Raw genomic sequence first — 22526 nt, forward strand, 5'->3', positions numbered from 1 at the left:
CATTTTTCTTGTATAGCGTTAATAATTGAACAAAACAGCTATTGCATTAACATTTCAGTAGTAGAGGGTCTGTCCTGTTATACCTGTTAATGCTGCAGTTGGTCCAAATTCTGTAAACACGTGGTTTTGTAAACAAAAAGACAGAAGGTTGCTGCTGGACTTAGTGAATTTGTAGACTAATTAAATCTACAATGGTTCATTTGTTTCTGTAGTTTACGCACCTGGCACACAGAATAGAATAAATGAAATTATTCTGTAGGTATTGTTTAGAGCAATCAATATAAAACAAATACTTTAAATTTGCTTTGGATAAGAAGCATCTGCTGATGCGAACCATGACTCAGGCAAAGGAGATCTCTGTAGATATTCACTTAGGAGTAAGTGATCTGCGCACAAGTTTAAAGGGATACGAAATCATCCTGAACTGTTTAGGCTTCCATCACTCCACAGTAACACAAATTGTTTATAAATGGAAACAGTTTATCCCTGTGGGTACTCTTTTATGAAGTGGTTACCCAGCCAAGATGACTCCAGGCGCACATGAATTACTCCACAAGTAACAGCTGAAGACACTCAAGACATCACTGAAACTTTTACGAGTCAACAGTAAATAAAAACAACGAAAAGGTTTCCCTTTTCAAGGGATTAGTTTTATACCCACAGTTGTTACTTGTGACTCATCTTTGGGGGTTTTGTCATTTGATCTCAACTGCAGGGTTTCCATCTTCCTCAGGTCTCCCTTCTTTTCTTTCCTGTACCACTTCCTGTGCAATTAAGAAATAAGAGACTTGTCAAAAGAAGGAGAAAGCAGGTTATAAGAGAAAAGGGACAGTTAATTGTATAACAAATGATATAGGAAACTGAAAATTCAGTCTTTCTTTTAATCTGTCTTGTTTGATTTCGTGAACCTTTAGGCGATTTAAAGCGTCTTTCAGATAGGACAGCTGCGCTGATTTGACAGAAGCGCAAGCTTACGCGCCAGCTTTGTGCCATGCACCGATGTTAAAAGTCTCTAACTTCTCTAACTCCTTAACGTGTGTAATTGTAGATAACCTGACAAAGGCAACAAAGGATGGGCTAATTTTGGCGATGTCTGACTTTTCTGAGCAGTAGTCTACAATATTGAGTTTAAAAACCTACTGCAGAATACTGAGGAAAACTTGGGCTTAACAGGTGTGTTTACATAGCACTAAAATGTTCCGTTGGAGCGATCAGCTCGTCTCATTTTCATTATTAATATAAATAAAGTATGTAAGTGGTACATAAAGTATGCAGATAATTGATAATCCTACATGAGTATGGGAGAGGTGTTTGCATCAATAACCGATTACTGTAGGATGCTTAATTTACTTATCAGTGCCTGCAGATGATGTAACGTAAAGGATACAGAGGATGATGATTAATACAAATAAAGCCTGAACTTTTCGCTGACAGGCAGAAATATACAGCATCCATGCTTCCATGGTCCAACTAGTTAATATCTGTTAACGACGTCCAGAAAAGCTTTTTGGTTGCTTAGCAACTGGCATAAACATAAACAGCCTTTTTTCCTGTGCTGCACCCAACCCACTTGGTTAGACCAATGCATCCTATGTGAAATGCCTTTTCTATGCTTCCTTTAAAGGAGCATGAGGCTCCTTTAAAGAAATGAGACTCTCTAGCGCCACCCTTCACCACGACGGTTGTCGGGGGTACTGCAGCCAACAGTGAAGCCGGCACGGGAGAACGGGGAGAACGCACATGCAGCGTCATGTGACGTCACATCCGCAGCCCAGCGCGGGAAATTCCGGCCCGGAATTGCAGCACATTTTGCAGCACACAGCCTGTTCAAGGCAACGGAGAGATACACTAGAGGGCTCATTCTTTTTGGTTTGGAACGCTTCATCTGACATTATTACTAGAAAACTTAAAATATGAATATGTATACGTATATGTATATGAATTTTTTTCATAAATCCTGCCTCAATCCTGCCTCATGCTCCTTTAATGTGCATCACTAAAAGTTGAATAATTATTCAAAACAATAAAAGCACAATTACTGCTGCTGGACAAGTGAATAAACCACAGCGTCCCCGGCAACTTGGGTTCTATATCAAATTATGTTCTCTGTAAACATGATAATAACTTTGTTATATTCATTTAAAGAATCAAATAAGATAAGATTTTACAAAGAAAAGAAAAACCAAGAAAGAAAATGTAGCAGGTGGAAGCTAAATTGCTCTTCTTTTTCATTTAAAAACATTGACTTAGTTCAGCACCTATATTTTTATAGAGGCTCTTCAACTGACATCACTCTACCAAAAATACTACACCAAGAAATTCAGGCTGGTAGATTTACTCTGATACTGTTAACACACACACACACACACACACACACACACACACACACACACACACACACACACACACACACACACACACACACACACACACACACACACACACACACACAAATAATATGTATATGTATGTATATACATATTATGTATGTATATATATATATATATATATATATATATATATATATATATATATATATATATATATATATATATATATATAGCAGCTAAACCAATCAAGAGTTGTGCTAAAGCCTTTAGATATCCATCACAAATTGTGCAGACAATTGATAATCCTAAATGAGTATTAGGTGTTTGCATCAATAGCTGATGACTGCAGGACGCTTAGTTTACGTTTCAGTGCCTGCAGATGATGTGATGTAATGTAAAGGATGCAGAGGATGGTGATAAAGATTAGGAGGCTGGTAACACAAGCAGCATACTTGCAGCTTTGCAACATGAGGCTCCCTCTGGTGTTTATAAGATACCAATGACCCACATTACTGAACTCAAAGCTGCATGTCATCAGCACCACCAGGAACTCGTCAAACCAACAGTATAAGATAAGCACAACAATTAAAAACGAATAAGGACATGTCGTTGCACTTTCAGAGATTCTAAAGAATAATTTGTTCAGTAATATGATGCACCTTAATTTCATCTGTCTGAAGTCATTAACTTCCAAAATATCACATATGACTACTTGACAGTTTGAGCCAGATTGCCTGTCAGCACCTCCTCTCACTTTCTCACAGCCTAACTTGTTAGCTTTATGGGAAGAGGAGCAAGTAATTAAAAAAAAAAAAAAAGTCAGATCTAACAAACAAACAAACAAAAGCCTTGCCAAAAGATAAAACAAATATAAACGGCCAAGCTAGTCTTTAGAGAATTCAATCCATATTACAATACGTCTGGACCTGCACTGAAAACCTACAGGAACATAGATCATTAAACACGCTGACAATTAATAACGACAGATTAGTAAATAAAACACAAACATGTTCTTTGGAATCACTGAAGTATAATATCATAGTACTTACTGAAAAAAAAACAATATAAATCAAAATAGCCTGAACATGTAACTAATGATCAGAATCACACTTTTTTCAACCTTATTATTCTGCTACAGCTGCAAAATCATAAATGCAGTTAATAAATGTATCAAAAATAAAATAAATTAAAAAAAATCACAAGGAAGTACTTACAATGTTAAACATGGACGCTATTGTTAGTGAAGGTACCCAACAGATCTGCATGCTGCTCAGCCCTCCTCAGCTCAGTTCCTGCTGACAAATGAAGAGACTGACAGATGTACATCAAAGGCCATAAAAACACAATAACCCTCTGGAGCATGCGGTATTTGGCTTGAGCATCAAAACAAGCTGTGTTCTATATTTGAATTTTGCCCAAATAAGACACAAGATTTCAGGGCAGGCATCGTGTATCACATCTTCACTGAAGACAGAGGCTCATTATATCTTGTTGGTAAGGCCTTAAGAATTTCATCTTCACATTAACTGTGGTTAGTTAATCCTTTTTCCAAAGGAAACTGCTCTATGGCTATTCAACCACACTCGTGGGAATTCAGGTATGTGCCATGTTCTTGGCAAAAGTATTTGTAAACCTGCCATCAGAGACAGCGTCTTCTTCGTACCTATGACAAACCCTGTAACGTTAAAACGTCCTTAACAATACACAGATGCTGATTTTGAAACACAGGAAAGACAATGTTTTAATAAGGTTTTTTTTTTAAAGATGTATTTTTTAAAGATGTAGAGAAAAAGAAGAACTACAATCCATCCTTCATAAAAGAAAAAGAAAATGAACCACCGAGGGTATTCACTTTGTTCTTTTCTAAAAGGATTTACAATATTAGTTAACTTTTTTTTGCTGTTAAATAGCAAAGTATAAATACATTGTCAGTGATTCATTGTTTTAGTATTTAGCTGCTCGACATTTAGTGGTTGTCTCATCTTCCTTGTGCATCACTTAAGAATGAGAACAGCTGTTGCTACTTTTTTGATAAGCAATCTCTTGGCAATACTTCTGGTTCATCAAAGCTCATTGGCACTCCTTTATCTTTTTAATAATTTCTGACCTGTAAGGATTCTGAAACTGTATATCGGTGACTTTTCAAACCCCCACTGAAGAAGAGGTAAGGGCTACTGTTGTGCCAGACTGCGTTTAAAAGATGCATTAGTCACACCTTTGGACTGTCTGTAACTACAAACCGACCCAACAAGAATAGACCAACGTCACATCTGCACCATTTTCAAATACGCACTAACGCACATAATAAGTTAACTTAAAGTTAGCTTTCATCATGTCATCATTTTTTAGAACAATTGACACCAAAAGTGCAATAGGCAAGGCAAGGCAAATTTATTTATATAGCACAATTCAACACAAGGTAATTCAAAGTGCTTTACATTGACATTAAAAGCGGCAAGACATAATAACAAATAGGTAAGAATAAGAAAAGAAGTAAAATAATAAAAAGCACAAGCTGTTAAAAAAAAAAGAAAAAAAAATTATGTGACGGTAATTACAGTTGAAAACATTTTATTTCACAAACTGACAAACAAACAAAAGAAAATAAATACATTTGAATTCCAAATGAATTCTACACATGCCAATTCTTTGGGCACAAAACCCATGGCACAAACACATAGCATCATCGGACGAATGAAGGGAACAGCAACTGCACAAGCCTGTCACCAGGCAACATGACCTAATACAGCAGACCACGTGCAGCACGCTCTCATCATGCAATATAAAAGGGACAACAAACCCCTACTGAGGACAGCCACCCGGGGAAGGTAAGTTTAGATGTGATGGAATACTACAATAGTGCCTATGATGACAGGAATCAAGCTATAGCAACTTCAATCTACTGAACAGAATCAGCATTAACAAAGTATAATATGTGAAGCTGAACCTGCTCTCTTTTTTCCTTTTTTCAGAAGTCTGCATTGAAATCTGCAAGAAAATCATCTGCTCACTTGGCCTGCTCCCAAGGTAGGAGGCTAATTAGTTACCCAATTAAAGGAGGGAAAAAAGGATTACTACGGCTAATATAAACAAAAGGTCATTATTATAAACATCACAACTTTTTGGCATCATACTTACAATCCGTTTCTAATTTTAAGCTCTTAATGGCAGGACATGTATGTGATTGCGGTGTCCTATTATTGATTTTGGCAACACAATTGAGGTTAAAATGACTTACTCTAGTCCTGCTTCCTTACCTGCAGTAAAAGGTCATCATGAGTGGGGAAGGGGAAATGGAGGTTTTTGGCGCGGCTGCCATTTACCTCCGCAAGCCAGAAAGGGAACGACTTGAAGCTCAGAACACCCCGTTTGATGCGAAAACGGCCTACTTTGTGACTGAACCTGCTGAGATGTACCTCAAGGGGAAACTCGTTAAGAAGGAGGGGGGCAAGGCCACGGTGGACACTCTCTGTGGAAAGGTGAGAAGGTAGAACAGGAATGAAACATTTCACAAAGCTAAAATGCACTTGGAGTTAGAATTGGAACAGGTGTGCCTTACATTATCTGGAATAGTGACTTGAAGATTAGACTAAAAGTGAGGAGACTGTTGTTTGAAACAAACCTTAAACACTTGGTGAATGCAAGGAAAACGTTATGCTTAGGTGTTCCAATGCACTCCTGAGACAGCTGTGGTGTAGTGGGGAGAGTTGACGGCATCCATCCTGAAGGTTGCCGTGTTGAGCCCTTGAGCCGGAAAGTGGACACCACATTGCCCCGAGCCACAAAGGGATCACAAGCCAGTCTTCTTATTGTGCTGCGTACCAACCCCAGATAAAAGGGGAAGGTAAAACCACCACTAAATCAATATGTGGGACACGATGATCTGCTGTTGTGACCTCGAAGGAAGAGAAAAGCCCGGTGAACTTTCCTTTTTTTCCCCAAATGAAACACATCTTATTGCTGAAGCCTTAACTGACATATGCAACGCTGTGTCCCAAGGTTGTTAACAACAAGGAAGACCCTACATGTTCAATAATGTCACTTTAGGACTCTGCACATTGAAAACTGACACATGTGACAGGTTGAGTGAGGTCAGTTTAAGCAAAGGTGTTTTGGGGACCAATTGAAGAAGACTGAGAAAAACTAAACCTTTATGACATCAAAAGAACAATGTTTAGGTTGTACAAGGTGTACATGAGCTACAAGGCTATGTGTAACGTTTTGGAGCCAGGGTTTACTGATTTTAAAACATTATACGGCAAGAACTAGGCTATTCTGAATGAAAATAAAATGTTTCTTATTATTTTTCATTAAGATATTCCAAATATATATTCAATTTGACTCCAATGCTGAATAAAAGTGACCTCTCATTTCAGATAAGCATCAATAAGACAATAAAATCTGACATTAGACATATATCATGAAAAGTTATTGTACGTTTCTGACTCTTTGACCTCTCTGTCAGACTATCACCGTGAAAGACGATGCAATCTTCCCTATGAACCCTCCGAAGTATGACAAGATTGAGGACATGGCCATGATGACCCACCTCAGTGAGCCAACTGTGCTGTATAACCTCAAAGAGCGTTACGCAGCATGGATGATCTACGTGAGTTTGTCTTCATATGAGCATCAACAACTGAAACTCTTGATGGCTGCATGAAAACGTGAACTACAAATGATCCTTTCTGACTCTACAGACCTACTCAGGGTTGTTCTGCGTCACCGTCAATCCCTACAAGTGGCTGCCGGTGTATGATCAATCGGTTGTTGCAGGATACAGGGGGAAGAAGAGGATTGAGGCTCCACCCCATATCTTCTCCATCTCTGATAACGCCTATCAGTTCATGCTCCAAGGTAAGAGTTATTTTTTTGAGCTGTTTAAAAATGCAGAAACCACACTTCAAAATCCACGTTTAACTATTTACATCACTTTGATGTGTTGCAGACAGAGAAAACCAATCAATCCTGATTACGTAAGTGCCACAATTGTCTTTGCATACAAGTTTTTTAACAATAAAATGTAACAAGAATTTACATTTTAATTGAACTGTATTTCTGAACAAATTTCTAAATCCAGCGGAGAATCTGGTGCAGGAAAGACTGTCAACACCAAGCGTGTCATCCAGTACTTTGCGACAATCGCAGTGGCTACTGGGAAGAAAGCAGAGCAGCAAGCTACCTCTGGAAAAATTAAGGTAAGTGAATTATACAGCTAAAGAAAATAAAAAAACACCTACATTTACAATAAATAAAACAGGATTAATAAACAGGCTGAATAAATGTTGTCTCTAGGGGTCACTGGAAGATCAAATCATTGCAGCCAACCCACTGCTGGAAGCTTATGGTAATGCCAAGACTGTGAGGAATGACAATTCTTCACGTTTTGTAAGTTATTTAAATGATTTCCTGTTTATTTAAAATATTACATTATTATGTGAAAACCATCCACAGTAGAAAAGTTTTCATCCAAGTGTTTTTCTGCTTCTGCAAAAGGGAAAATTTATCAGGATTCACTTTGGGTCCACTGGAAAGCTGGCCTCAGCTGATATTGAAACATGTGAGAGTTGTTATGAAACTCTTTACACATTTATTCAACTGTGCTCAAACAGAGATTTTTTTCTTCTGCATTGCTAATATCTTGTATCCACCTAGATCTGCTGGAGAAGTCTCGAGTGACATACCAGCTGTCTGCTGAGAGGAGCTACCACATCTTCTATCAGCTCCAAACAGGCCACAAACCTGAGCTAATAGGTTTGATATTACTTAATAAATGTGTCCGTTTTCTTTCAGCAAGACATCTTCCCACACAGCATGCATCTATAGTATCTTTCAGTTGGGTTTTTTGCCTTTTTCAGAGGCTCTTCTGATCACCAAAAATCCTTATGATTATCCCATGATCAGTCACGGGGAAATCTCTGTCAAGAGTATCGATGACGTTGAAGAATTCATCGCTACTGATGTAAGAAATTTCAAATATACAAGTTTTTCAGTATGCAGGAGAACTTCTTGAAAATAATGGATTTATTTTCTCTGATTATATACAGACCGCTATCGACATCCTGGGTTTCACTGCAGAGGAGAAGATCAGCATGTACAAGTTGACTGGAGCAGTGATGCATCATGGGAACATGAAGTTCAAGCAGAAGCAGAGAGAGGAGCAGGCTGAGCCTGATGGCAATGAAGGTGTGCTGCATTCAGCTTTTCCACAGTGTCATTAGTTTCATAAAGGGTCCAACTCATCTGTATAAAATTATTTCATGCAATTGTTTTGTTTGTTTTACCTCCAGTTGCGGATAAAATCGCTTACCTGATGGGCCTGAACTCAGCCGACCTCCTGAAGGCCCTGTGCTACCCAAGAGTGAAAGTCGGAAACGAGTTTGTCACTAAGGGTCAGACTGTCCCACAGGTGAGACGTTCTCACGCAGTTTTTGATGATCTTCAACCTGTTTAACACCTGGAACTTGTTTTCTGACAACCGTTGTATCTTTAACTTAAGGTCAACAACTCTGTCTCGGCTCTCTGCAAGTCTGTCTATGAGAAAATGTTCTTGTGGATGGTCGTCAGAATCAATGAGATGCTGGATACCAGACAAGCCAGAAGCTTCTTTATCGGTGTCCTGGACATTGCTGGTTTTGAAATTTTTGATGTAAGTATCTGTGGCCAATTCTACAGTCTTATGACGGTTTGATGTTAATAGCTTCATACTTGATTTTAGAATCACAGGATACAACTGTTTTTTTCAGCTTTCTGATCCTTAGTACTGTATCTTTATTTAGTATAACAGCTTGGAGCAGCTGTGCATCAACTTCACCAATGAAAAACTGCAACAGTTCTTCAACCATCACATGTTCGTCCTCGAGCAAGAAGAGTACAAGAAGGAGGGGATAGACTGGGAGTTCATTGACTTTGGCATGGACTTGGCTGCTTGCATTGAGCTTATTGAGAAGGTGAGTCACACATTAATGTACACCGACAAACAGAAAACAATCTGGCAACATTAAGGTTTGTGGATAATAATCATTTGTTCTTGACAGCCAATGGGCATCTTCTCCATCCTTGAAGAGGAGTGTATGTTCCCTAAGGCAACAGACACGACCTTCAAGAGTAAACTGTATGACCAGCATCTGGGGAAAAGTGCCCCCTTCCAGAAACCCAAACCTGCCAAAGGCAAAGCTGAAGCTCACTTCTCACTGGTCCACTATGCTGGTACCGTCGACTACAATGTCACTGGTTGGCTGGACAAGAACAAGGACCCGCTGAACGACTCTGTGGTGCAACTTTACCAGAAGTCTGCAGCAAAACTGTTGGCTTTCCTTTATGCAGCTCACGCCTCTGCTGAAGGTCACTTTTTCCTGTTTGTTAGTTTTTAACCAATAGTATGATAAGCATGTGCTATTAGTTCACTTGTTTCATGTATGAGCTAGAACCAAGCTTTGAAAACAAAATAAATTGAGTTAGTTTAATATTATTAGTAAAAATTATCATATTTAATCTAATGTTACAGCTGAGGGCTCGAAAAAAGCTGGCAAGAAGAAGGGCGGCTCGTTTCAGACAGTATCTGCTCTGTTCAGGGTGAGAATCCCAAATTACTGCCTCACTACCACACTATAGTGAACATGGAAATCTTTTTTTAAAAACTAATCATTTTAACGTTTAGAATAACAGGCTTCACTCACTTTTATTGAATTTATCCATATTTCAGGAGAATTTGGGCAAGCTGATGACCAACTTGAGGAGTACTCATCCTCATTTTGTACGTTGTTTGATTCCAAATGAGTCAAAGACTCCCGGTAAGTTTAACAGTAAACCAAACTATGCACATAAAGACACCTGTATAGAGTAACACAAGACTAAATTCATTACTTCCTTAAGGTCTCATGGAGAACTTCCTGGTCATCCACCAGCTGAGGTGTAACGGTGTGCTGGAGGGCATCAGGATCTGCAGGAAAGGTTTCCCCAGCAGAATCCAATACGGTGACTTCAAACAGAGGTACGGGTGAATGATCCTGTCCTCGGATTTTCATTCTGGTTTTGCATCGACGTGACTAATAAAAGTACACTTTCAGGTACAAAGTACTGAATGCCAGTGTCATTCCTGAGGGCCAGTTCATTGACAACAAGAAAGCCTCAGAGAAACTTTTGGGGTCCATTGATGTCGACCACACTCAGTATCGGTTTGGACACACAAAGGTAATATGCTCTCCTAGGGGGTTCTTATGAACCAGTTATGTTTTAAAAGTGCAAGTGAGATTTAATTACAGTGTAGTAATCCCACAGCTATCTACCGCATTGTTTTTTAGGTTTTCTTCAAAGCCGGTCTGCTTGGTACACTTGAGGAAATGAGAGATGATAAACTTGCTATCCTGGTCACAATGACACAGGCTATGTGCAGAGGTTTCCTCATGAGGACCGAGTTTGTCAAGATGATGGAACGCAGGTATTTTTCCACACATGTGTTGTGCCACACAGGTAGCTAAGCTGATCATTTATCGAAGGCTAATGATAATTAGAGAATAAAAATAAGAATTATTAATAATTAATAAAGTCGACTATTTATCAAATTGAATTATCAAAATGATAATAATTCTCGTAGGGGCACCACCCCGGGGCCTTAATCCAGGGGTAAATGATAACTTCACAGCAGAAAATCAGTCTCATATGATTTGAATTATCCTGCAGAACAGCAAATCTTACTATCACTTACAGAATAACAGTTGAAGGCGTGAGATCCGAGCACTGGTTCTGCTTAAACAATCAGTTTGTGACCAAATCTTGTATGAAACAACAACAACCACTCATTAAAAATCAATCAGAATTTATTTACATACGGGTATCAAAAAGATGTAAATAAATACCCCGAATAAATCCTGATGGCAGAACTTAAGTATTATAAAACCATTAACTACCTGGAAAAACAACAATCAATAAAAATGAAATGAAAGTTAAATGCATGGAATGAAAAAAAAGAAATCAAAGCAATAATAAAGATGATACGGAACGAACATCTACAGTTCAAACGTGGCTGCAGTGTTTAAAGAAGCCGGGGCTCCTGTGGTATTTTAAAGATGGCGGAACCCTCTTTAAGCCACGTGCAGATCTAGATGTTACTCCCGGTGTTTTAAACGTGACTACGACAGAAAACAGCGCTTTAAAACATGAATGACTAGCAGAAAGTAGTGACTACAAATTAATGACAACAGTCATGATAATGATGCTGATGTAATCTCAGCTCTGAACACAGATTTAGCTCTGAAACACTCCCAGTTAAACTAATACACCCAGGTCTCAAAACCTCACGCCTCCTCGGGTCTCCGGGTGCCGATCATGGGTTCCTGCCGGGTCTTTTGGTCGGAGTCCCCAGTCAAAGAGGTCTCCCGCCTCTACCGTTCCTCCTCCTGACTCTGGAATCACGAGAGGACGGTGGTACAGAGTGAAGCAGCCGGCGCTCCCCCCCGGTCCGGATGCTATCACGTCGTCTCGGGTGCGCGCGGGGCCGGTCCACTTCTGGGACGTGCGGGTTACCGTCGGGCTGGTGAGTGCGTGGCCCCGGGACGGGGCGGCGGGATGCGTCTCGGTTCTGCGCGGGGCAAGCTGGCCACAGGTCCTTTCAGGTGAAGCTCAAGAGCAGAGAGAGAGGTTAGAAAAGAGGAACGGGTCTCACCCTGGGCCGGGGCCGAGCTTCGAAGCGGCTCTCCCCCCCTTTCCAGCTCCCAGGGACCGGGGACACGTGAAGCGGGAGTCGGAGCTCCGGATGAAAAGTTGGGGCCGAGAGTTAATGGGAGCGGCTCCGCGGACCGCGGCTTCAACGGGCTGCAGGTCCAACGGAGCACCTCCCCCCAGCCGGGGGGGAGAAAAGGAGATGGGAAAGGAAAAGGAGATGGGACCTTTGGCCCGGAGCCAAAGATCCAGCTGTTCACCGATGGAAGTTGGAGAGAAGAGAGAGAAAAAAGGAGCAGCGGCAGGGTTTTGATCCTACGCGCGCTGCGGTGACATCATCGGTGCCTCGTTTGTGATTGGATGCGCGCCGCTTGTAGGCGCCGCCCCCCCCCCCCACGCAAGGCATGCTGGGGGTTGTAGTTCATGGCAAGGTGGCCATTTTAGGAGGCACATTAAAGCGGGTTTCAGGCTGGGGGGGTTGCTGGTATTTAAAGCTTTTGGGTCTGTTCAAAGAGGCAGCACCCCCCCTCCGAGGCCTGGTTTACTGGGTTTTGCTGTCCTGCTTTGATCTGCCATGCAGCGGACTATCTCGAGCCAGGCCGAGATAACCAGAAGTTAGCAGCAGGGGGTCATAAAACTGACTTCAGGAAGAAGGGCCGAGTCTGGCTTTACTGGTCTTCATAATCACAAAATGTTCATACATTTATAAGTCAAGAGTTCACATGGGCGACGCACAACACATGTGTTTTGCATCAAAAAACAAATGTCTAATTGTTAAATGCTGATAACATGAGGTACATATAAATACATATATACCGAATCCAAATATATCTATCTTAACTAATAACTGTTATTTCCAGGGAGGCCATATATTCAATCCAGTACAACATCCGTGCATTCATGAATGTCAAAACCTGGCCATGGATGAAGCTGTACTTCAAGATCAAACCTCTGCTGAAGAGTGCAGAGACTGAGAAAGAGATGGCACACATGAAAGAGGACTTTGAAAAGACCAAACAGGACCTAGTAAAGGCTCTGGCCAAGAAGAAAGAGCTGGAGGAGAAGATGGTTTCTCTGCTGCAGGAGAAGAATGACTTGCAGCTGCAAGTGCAGTCGGTACGTTCAAAGGCAGACTGTAAAAGTGCTTTTTAAGACACTTGAATTGCTGCAGTTGACTACATCTGTTTTCTGTCTTTGTATATCTAGGAAGGTGAGAACCTCACTGATGCAGAGGAGAGGTGTGAGGGTCTCATTAAAGCAAAAATCCAGCTCGAGGCTAAGCTCAAAGAGACAACTGAGAGACTGGAGGACGAGGAGGAAATAAATGCAGAGCTGACTGCGAAGAAGAGGAAGCTGGAGGATGAGTGCTCTGAGTTAAAGAAGGACATCGATGACTTGGAGCTAACTTTGGCTAAAGTGGAAAAAGAGAAACATGCCACTGAGAACAAGGTTTGTACATCAATCACAGAGATGTTAAATGTACTCTTTCCAGTATACAAAAAAAAGCATTTTATTTGCCAATTTAGGTTAAAAACCTGGTTGAAGAAATGGCTTCCCAAGATGAGACCATTGCTAAACTGACCAAAGAAAAGAAAGCCCTCCAAGAGGCCCATCAGCAGACTCTCGATGATCTGCAAGCAGAGGAAGACAAAGTCAACACTCTAACGAAATCCAAAGTCAAGTTGGAGCAGCAAGTGGATGATGTGAGTATATTTAACGGAAAATCACTGCAGCCTTCTTCAAATGGAAAAAAACACAAATCAATGTTTTTTCTCGCCTTAAACAGCTTGAAGGTTCACTGGAGCAAGAAAAGAAGCTTCGCATGGATCTTGAGCGAGCTAAAAGAAAGCTTGAAGGAGATCTGAAACTGGCCCAGGAATCCATAATGGACCTGGAGAATGACAAGCAGCAGTCTGACGAGAAAATAAAGAAGTAAGACCATGTGTTCAGTTTAGTTTACTTTAAATACTAAATATATAGGTCTCACTTAACTGAATTTGTCCAGGTGACAGCAGCAACAATAACATCGTCTTGCGGCTAAAGAGTGTAAATTCTTAAAATAGTTATGTGCACAGCTGTAATAAAACTCTTGTTTACCTGCCGTTATACGAGCTAAAGAATGCAATATTCCTGCTTTTGAAATCATAATCCCCATTTTCTAAATTATGAGAATGACGTAGAAGGAAGGAAACTACATCCCTGATTTTAAGGCTAAAGTAAAATGTAACTTTGCATCTAATATTTTGTTTGCATCTTTGCCTCCTCATAGAAAAGACTTTGAAACGAGTCAGCTCCTTAGCAAAATTGAAGATGAGCAAATACTTTCTGCTCAGTTTCAGAAAAAGATAAAAGAACTCCAGGTTGGATATGTTTTTTTTAGTATTTTTAAATTAATCTGATGTTTTTGAGATACACAAATATAATTGAAATGTGGCTGGTTTATTTATGCCTGAATATTAGGCTCGTATTGAGGAGCTCGAGGAGGAGATTGAGGCTGAGCGAGCAGCTCGGGCCAAGGTGGAGAAGCAGAGGTCTGATCTCTCCAGGGAACTTGAGGAGATCAGCGAGAGGCTTGAAGAAGCTGGCGGAGCGACTGCAGCTCAGATCGACATGAACAAGAAGCGAGAGGCCGAGTTTCAGAAGCTGCGTCGTGACCTGGAAGAGTCCACCTTGCAGCATGAGGCCACCGCTGCGGCGCTCCGCAAGAAGCAGGCGGACAGTGTGGCAGAGCTGGGAGAGCAGATCGACAACCTGCAGAGAGTCAAGCAGAAGCTGGAGAAAGAGAAGAGTGAATATAGGATGGAGATTGATGACCTCAGCAGCAATATGGAGTCGGTTGCCAAATCAAAGGTACAATGAGATTAAGTTCTAAGCTCCCATGATGCTCTACTTCTACCTTTAATTCACTAATAGTAAATTTTGTTAATTTTAGACAAATTTGGAAAAAATGTGCCGCACACTTGAGGATCAACTGAGTGAGATGAAGGCAAAGAATGAAGAGCACACGCGACAACTAAATGACATTGGGATACACAGAGCAAGACTGCAAACTGAGAATGGTAAGATTTTGTTTTAATTTTTTTTTTTTAACTCAGTCTAATGATTCAAAGGCAACAAGCATATTTCTATATTTTGTTGCAACTTAGGTGAATTTAGTCGCCAACTGGAGGAGAAAGAAGCCCTGATCTCTCAGCTGACAAGGAGCAAGCAGGCTTTCACCCAGCAAATTGAAGAACTTAAAAGGCATGTTGAAGAGGAAGTTAAAGTAGGTGCACATTAATGCTTACAGTACAATAAAAACGCAGCATTTTCATCAAAACATCCCAGAGCTTAAAATGATACTCTTCAGTAAAATAAAGAATATGTATACTTCTAATTGATAGGCCAAGAACGCCCTGGCTCACGCCGTCCAGTCAGCTCGCCATGACTGTGATCTGCTCAGAGAGCAGTATGAGGAGGAGCAGGAGGCCAAAGCTGAGCTGCAGCGCTCCATGTCCAAGGCTAACAGTGAAGTGGCTCAATGGAGAGCTAAATATGAGACTGATGCCATTCAGCGCACTGAGGAGCTGGAGGAGGCTAAGTGAGCCTTACGCTTTTTCTTTATCCATTTGTCACATGTTTAAGTTGCAACACAAGTCAAGTCCAGCTTTATTGTCAGATATGCTATATGTTCCACATACAGCACAAATGAAATTACAGTCCTCTCTGACCCACGGTGCAAAAATACAGGCAATAAAATAGAAGAAAAAAAATAAACAGTCCACAACTTAAAATTATATGAAAGAATAAACAGACAAGACATAAAAATGGACAGTCAACAATTTAACAAGACATAAAATAAACAATTGACATTCACAATAATAAAAAAAAAAGAATCAAGGCACTTGGGTATTTACATGATGAGATTGAAAATTGAATATCCTTCACAGGAAAAAGCTTGCCCAGCGCCTGCAGGACGCAGAGGAATCCATCGAGGCCACAAACGCCAAATGCGCCTCTCTGGAAAAGACCAAACAGAGACTTCAGAGTGAGGTGGAGGACCTGATGATCGACGTGGAGAGAGCTAATGCTCTGGCTGCTAACCTTGACAAGAAGCAGAGGAACTTTGACAGGGTAAAGTATTTATTTTTACCACTTAATGAAGGCCAAAGAATTATGAATTATTGAAATACATTGATATTCTTTGTGGTTCAAGATTCTTGCCGAGTGGAAACAGAAATACGAGGAAAGCCAGGCAGAACTGGAGGGAGCCCTGAAAGAAGCTCGCTCTCTTAGCACTGAATTGTTCAAACTGAAAAATTCATATGAAGAGGCACTGGACCAACTGGAGACAATAAAGAGGGAGAACAAAAACCTGCAACGTACGAAAAGTTTTATGTATTCATTTAACTTGCAGAAAGCACCGACTTTGGTCTAACTCTGCTAAAAGTTAGATTTTACATCTGAATTTTATTTGAGCCCTCAGGCCATATCATATTTTACTATTTCTAATATTATGTGTGTGAAAAATAAAGAAAGAAAAGTTAAATTGGGTAAGTCTGCCACCCAGTGGCTCAAAAGGCTCAATCCACTGGTATATGACTAAGTTAATGTACTGTAATCAAGTAGTTTTGCTTAAATACAAGTGTAACTTATTATACAGGGAGTCAATAAAATAACTATGCTCAGACATTAAACTCTGAACTTATTTTGCTTTGTTACAGAGGAGATCTCAGACCTAACTGAGCAAATCAGTGAGAATGGAAAGACCATTCATGAGCTGGAAAAAGGGAAAAAGGCCCTCGAGACAGAGAAATCAGAGCTCCAAACTTCTCTTGAAGAGGCAGAGGTACATATTGATGACCGTACCTCAAATTAAACACAGTAAGCTGCAAAGTTAGTGATGCTGTTACTACGTGATTTATTTATTTGTCAAGGCAACTCTGGAGCATGAAGAATCCAAGATTCTCCGCATTCAGCTCGAACTCACCCAAGTCAAGAGTGAAATCGACAGGAAACTCGCAGAAAAAGACGAGGAGATGGAACAGATCAAGAGGAACAGCCAGAGGGTGATTGAGTCCATGCAGACCACTCTGGATGCTGAGGTCCGGAGCAGGAACGATGCTCTGAGAATCAAGAAGAAGATGGAGGGCGACCTCAACGAGATGGAGATCCAGCTCAGCCACGCCAACCGCCAGGCTGTTGAGGCCCAGAAACAGCTGAGAAACGTGCAGGGGCATCTTAAGGTACTGTAGCACACTGAATGAAAAGGCGAGTTAAAATTATTTTATGAAGACGGCATTGCAAATTCAACAGTTAATACTAGTTTACTTTACTATTTAGGATGCACAACTGCACCTTGATGAGGCTATCAGAGGCCAAGATGAAATGCGAGAGCAGGTTGCAATGGTGGAGCGCAGGAACAACCTCATGGTTGCTGAGATTGAAGAGCTGAGAGTTGCTCTGGAGCAGACGGACAGAAGCCGCAAAGTGGCTGAACAGGAGCTGGTAGATGCCAGCGAGCGAGTGGGACTGCTGCACTCTCAGGTACAGAAATAGAAATAGAAATTTAACTAAGGATGGTCGAAGCGCCCAGTGAGAGAAAACAGCCGTACTTAATCAACACTTTTAACTGTTTTAGAACACTAGTCTCATCAACACCAAGAAGAAGTTGGAGGCGGATTTGATTCAGATTCAAGGCGAGGTGGAGGATTCTGTCCAGGAAGCGAGAAATGCTGAAGAAAAGGCAAAGAAGGCCATCACTGATGTAAGTCATCCTGATGTTTGTCCCTGCAGAAGGCATTACTTCCAAAAATACAATACCATGACTGTTAAAACAACACGTTTGTGAAAATGTCAGGCTGCCATGATGGCAGAGGAGCTGAAGAAGGAGCAGGACACCAGTGCTCATCTGGAAAGGATGAAAAAGAACCTGGAGGTGACGGTGAAGGACCTGCAGCACCGCCTTGATGAAGCTGAAAGTCTGGCCTTGAAGGGCGGCAAGAAGCAGATACAGAAACTGGAGGCTAGGGTAAGCACGGCGCACACCCTGTTTTGAATATTATTAGTAAACCAGGATAACACTGTTTTTCAGAAATAATTGTATTTTTCTTTCATCAAGGTTCGGGAACTAGAGAATGAAGTTGATGCTGAACAAAGACGGGCGGCTGACGCTATCAAAGGAGTGCGAAAATATGAAAGACGAGTAAAGGAGCTCAGCTATCAGGTCTGCTGCCATTCATAGCCCCACCGCTGACAAAAGCTATTACTGTGAAAACAGTGCATAGTAAATTTTAAAAAACCCTTAAGAAGCTTGTCATCAAATGTTCTGTTATTGCGGATTCATGACAGACTGAGGAGGACAAGAAGAATGTCACCAGGCTGCAGGATCTGGTGGACAAACTGCAGCTGAAAGTGAAGGCTTACAAGCGACAGTCTGAGGAAGCCGTAAGCACACCTCGTTCAGGACAAATATTTATAAAATGTAATTGAGTCTACTTTTTTGACTCCGTTCTGCTCGCTTTACAGGAAGAGCAGGCTAATACTCACCTGACCAGGTACAGGAAGGTGCAGCATGAGATGGAGGAGGCACAGGAGCGCGCTGACATTGCGGAGTCCCAGGTCAACAAGCTTAGAGCAAAGAGTCGTGAAATGGTCAAGGTATAAAACAAATGTCTCATGTTAATCTACCATTTGGACATGTTCTGAAATTTTCCGACATTAATGTTGTCACTGCTTTCCTGCCATTTCAGACCAGGGAAGCAGAGGAGTGATGAACTCAAAGTCAAACAGTAACAAGAAGTCATACAATATGGTTTCCTTGTTTCTTGTTCACTTAAGCATGTTAAGTATGCCGTGATCTAAACCAATAAAAGGAATTCACTGGAACATTTCCTGTCTGTGACTTTATTTTCTTGATAACTGATGTATTTCTTTATGACAAAATTGCAGGATTTGAAAACATCCATAATAATCAAACTTAATAGATTTGAGCTTACATTTGTACATTCAATACAGACGATTTTAAAGGTATTGTGACATCATTTTTAACATGCTTTTAACACTATTAAAAGTCTTGGCCAACATCCCTCAAATGTGTCTAAAAGAGTGTAACAAGAAAAACTTCACTCTAGTACTCCATTCCTGGCTTTTTATGACAGTGCTTTTTTGCGCCGTGAAAAACGCTTCCGCTACACACTTCTGCCGGCGTCTCCACACACACGCGCGCACACCGACACACACAGCCCAGACAGGGCGACTACAGCCCGGGGATGAAGTCCAACCGGGACCAGAGGACCGGGACCGCAGCTCCCCGCGAGCAATACGCTCACAGTGGCGTCGGAGAGTTAAGCCGGGAGCGACAGGCGAAGCATGCACGGAAAAGCAGCAGGGCAAAGCAGACAGTCCACAGCAAACAATCATAAAAATAAAGGCATGCAAGCAGCAGTGTCTCCTTATCTTAAGTCCAGTCAGTGGCCGCGGGTCTTCTCAGCAGTTCTCCTCCGGTGATTAGAACAGAAGAGGCTCTAAACAGCTCTGTGTTAAGCCTGATTTATGGTTCCGCGTTAAATCGACGCAGAGCCTACGCCGTAGGGTTCAGCGTACGGTGCGCGTCGCCGCGTAACCCTACGCCGTAGGTTCTGCGTCGGTGTAACGCGGAACCATAAATCAGCCTTTATGATGCGCTGGAGAGGAGAGGAGACAGGGAGCTGGGTGGAGGGGGCGGTGATTTAGCGGGCCCTGACGTCACGGCCCGCCACCAAACCAGGTGCGCCGTTTTTGCACAGTTATGCGGAAAATCCCGCACTGAATGTTAAAAGTTGTTGTTTTTTGGGTGTAATTGATGTCAAGACACCCAACAAAACACAAAAAATCTAGAAAAATGTGTTTTTCATGTCACAATACCTTTAATCTTATCCTCTCTTCTGTTTTCTATTTAATCAGCGTTTGTTAGGTTTTGTCACAACCAGCCTTATACACAGGACGCAGATGCAGGGTATCAGAGTCTTTAATAGAAATTCTGGTTTAAGCCAAAGGCTGAGAAAAAAGCAGGCTATGAAATATTTTCTATTACGTGCTTCTTCGTGAAGAAACAGGGTTAATCAATACCAAAACTCAAAATCACTCCACATGGAGGAAACAAAAGGCTATGCAAAAATTAACTAGAAAGTTCAACTAGGATATAAGACTTAAAACAAAAAATCTCTCACTAGGAGGAAACTAGTGAACTGTGGCAACAAGTGTGATCCAAAACTATGTAGACGTACATGATGTGAACGAACATGAACCAAGACGAACACACTGGCACAAGACCAGGGGAGATGCAGACTATTTGAACACATGAGGGTAATGAGGAGCAGATGAACACATTCAGGAATCAGGGAGGGCAATCAGACCGGTGACACATGAGGAAGGGCAAGTGACCTGAAACGAGAGGAGAGTTACTTCTTTCAAAATAAAACAGGAAATGACAAGACAAAAAGGCCCAAGAAAAGACAACCCCAAAACCCCAAGAGTTTTTCCTTGCCACTGTTTGGCTTAAGGCTTTCTCCCACTATGGGAGTTTTTACCTGCCATTGTTTATGTAATAATTGCTCGGGGGTTTATGTTTATGTTCATGTTCATGTTCTGGATCTCTGGAAAGCGTCTAGAGACAACATCTGTTGTATTAGACGCTATATAAATAAAATTGAATTGAATTGAATTGAATTCTCATTTGTAACCTCTTCCTCTTTTTCCCTAAACAGTTGTCTTTCAGTTTTCAGTTGGGTTACAGCCTCCTTCAGCTTTAACCATGATCTAGCCTGTTCTTGCTTTTCGTCATGGTTAATCTCCATTTTGGACAGTTTTTAGTTTGTCTCACTGAGGGCTTTATTTTCCTCCTGCAGCTGCTGGACCTTCTCTTTCAGTTCAGCTCTGTGTGAGTACATGTTCTGGCTTATCAACATCATTCTGCCCAATTCCTCCTCAAGTTCTACAACTTTAAGGCCCAGCTTGTTGTTGTAGTCGGACAGGAAATCATTTTCTGCTTTGCAGTCTTCATCCTCCATTTGGAGTTGGCCAAGATTATCTGAGACCTGGGATTGAGAACCATCGCTGGGAGAGCTCACAAATCCCGGTTCCTTCTTGGACGTTCTCTAAAAGCTATTTCCACAATGAACACAGAAGGAAGATGATCAAATCTTTGTGAGAGGTTCTGAAGCGTTTTCTCAGGTGTTTTCCGAGTCGTTGACGTCGTTTTAACCAGAGATGCTCGCGACAGGCAGCGTCTTGAAGGTACAAGATACTACAGATCTGTGCAGAGTTACACGGTGGTATTTATATGGAACCGTACATGATGTGTTTGTTGTCCAGAATTGTAGAATGGTTGTCGTGGTAACCTTTGTTACCACTGAACTAAATGGAACTCCAGATTAACATGGCTCCACCGTTGAAAAAACAGAAGTTAGCTTTTAACATTAATCCATGAAATTAACATAAATAATTTAATGTCATTTAACATGATTTGAATCTTTATTGATTTTAAAGATATCAAAAATGTAACACACTTTAAAAGCACCAAATTACATCTTTCACATGCAGATATGAGGTTCATAAAACAGAGGATTCAAACACGTGAATATTCATTCTAAACTGGGAGACATTTTTGATATTCACATTAGTTTGATAATGAAACTGGATTTCTTTTCCCTTTATTTAGTGATTGCAACGTTGATCAGACTTTTATTCTGAAATACTGATCATCTCTTTCACAGTCTATTTACAGTCAACTTTTATGATGCTCAGACATGTAGGTTTAAATCAAACCAGACCCCCCAGTAACTCAGCAGACAATACTTGTGATTTTTGCATCACACTAATTTGCAAATGCAGCGTTCTTGAGTGAAATTTGTAATGAAACAGGGTAGTTGACCCTCTGACGTCACGCCTCCAGAATCAGATATGATGTGCTGCATTTCTCCATGAATCAAGTCTTGTTAACAAATGTTTGTCAAACTTCTGGGTACACAAAGAGTTGCAGTAAACTCCAGTGACTCCACAGCTCACAAAACATACATCCTCACATATGGTGGAATATGTTCCCGTATGCATGTAGTTTCACTTTTAATACTTACCTCATTATTGGGCTGATTTTATCAAATGAGTGTAATTTATTTGCGTGTTTATTACAAACAGGATATGAAATCTGTCATTGAGGGAAAAGTAATGATGGTGATTAATTAACCTGAGCATTGGTGAATACTATATTTTGCGACCATAAGGCGACCCCATTATAAGGTGCAAAATCAATGACCAGAACTATTTTCATACATAAGTTTTAAGGGGCACTGACAATTTTTGAGAAAATTTAAGGATTTTAATTGCGCCGAAAATATGGGAAAATATATGCTCTTAGATCTTAAAAATCAGACTTATGGAAGATCACTTTGTGGTCGCTCATTGAAGTCAGACCAAAGACACTGAATATGAGAGCCAAACTCTTGATTTCAATCAATAAACAAATGATATCCTCTTCCTCGACTGAAACTCTGGGCCTTCCTGAACCAGCCAAGGTGC

At 41.0% G+C, this 22526-nt stretch overlaps 2 protein-coding genes across 2 annotated transcripts in view; one reads left to right on the plus strand and one right to left on the minus strand.

Moving 5' to 3' along the window:
* LOC133448565 (myosin heavy chain, fast skeletal muscle-like) overlaps positions 1-22526 on the minus strand; it is a 73458-nt gene that overhangs the window by 41309 nt on the left and 9623 nt on the right. The window lies entirely within an intron of this gene.
* On the plus strand, positions 5301-18857 carry LOC133448564 (myosin heavy chain, fast skeletal muscle-like). Its single transcript, XM_061727218.1, has 40 exons — positions 5301-5357; positions 5594-5809; positions 6796-6939; positions 7031-7187; positions 7279-7306; positions 7411-7528; positions 7626-7718; positions 7827-7890; positions 7986-8084; positions 8189-8292; positions 8378-8516; positions 8621-8739; positions 8830-8979; positions 9110-9280; positions 9368-9674; positions 9838-9905; positions 10036-10123; positions 10206-10323; positions 10400-10523; positions 10634-10770; positions 12851-13106; positions 13197-13439; positions 13517-13693; positions 13777-13922; positions 14260-14350; positions 14451-14840; positions 14923-15049; positions 15137-15255; positions 15374-15570; positions 15920-16103; positions 16186-16351; positions 16694-16818; positions 16907-17215; positions 17313-17516; positions 17611-17736; positions 17830-18000; positions 18091-18195; positions 18321-18416; positions 18498-18629; positions 18722-18857. Exons 2-40 carry the CDS (start codon positions 5606-5608, stop codon positions 18740-18742), a joined length of 5817 nt encoding a protein of 1938 aa, XP_061583202.1. The 5' UTR covers positions 5301-5357; positions 5594-5605; the 3' UTR covers positions 18743-18857.

Source organism: Cololabis saira, chromosome 8 (genome assembly GCF_033807715.1).
Source record: "Cololabis saira isolate AMF1-May2022 chromosome 8, fColSai1.1, whole genome shotgun sequence".
Classification (NCBI taxonomy): domain Eukaryota; kingdom Metazoa; phylum Chordata; class Actinopteri; order Beloniformes; family Belonidae; genus Cololabis; species Cololabis saira.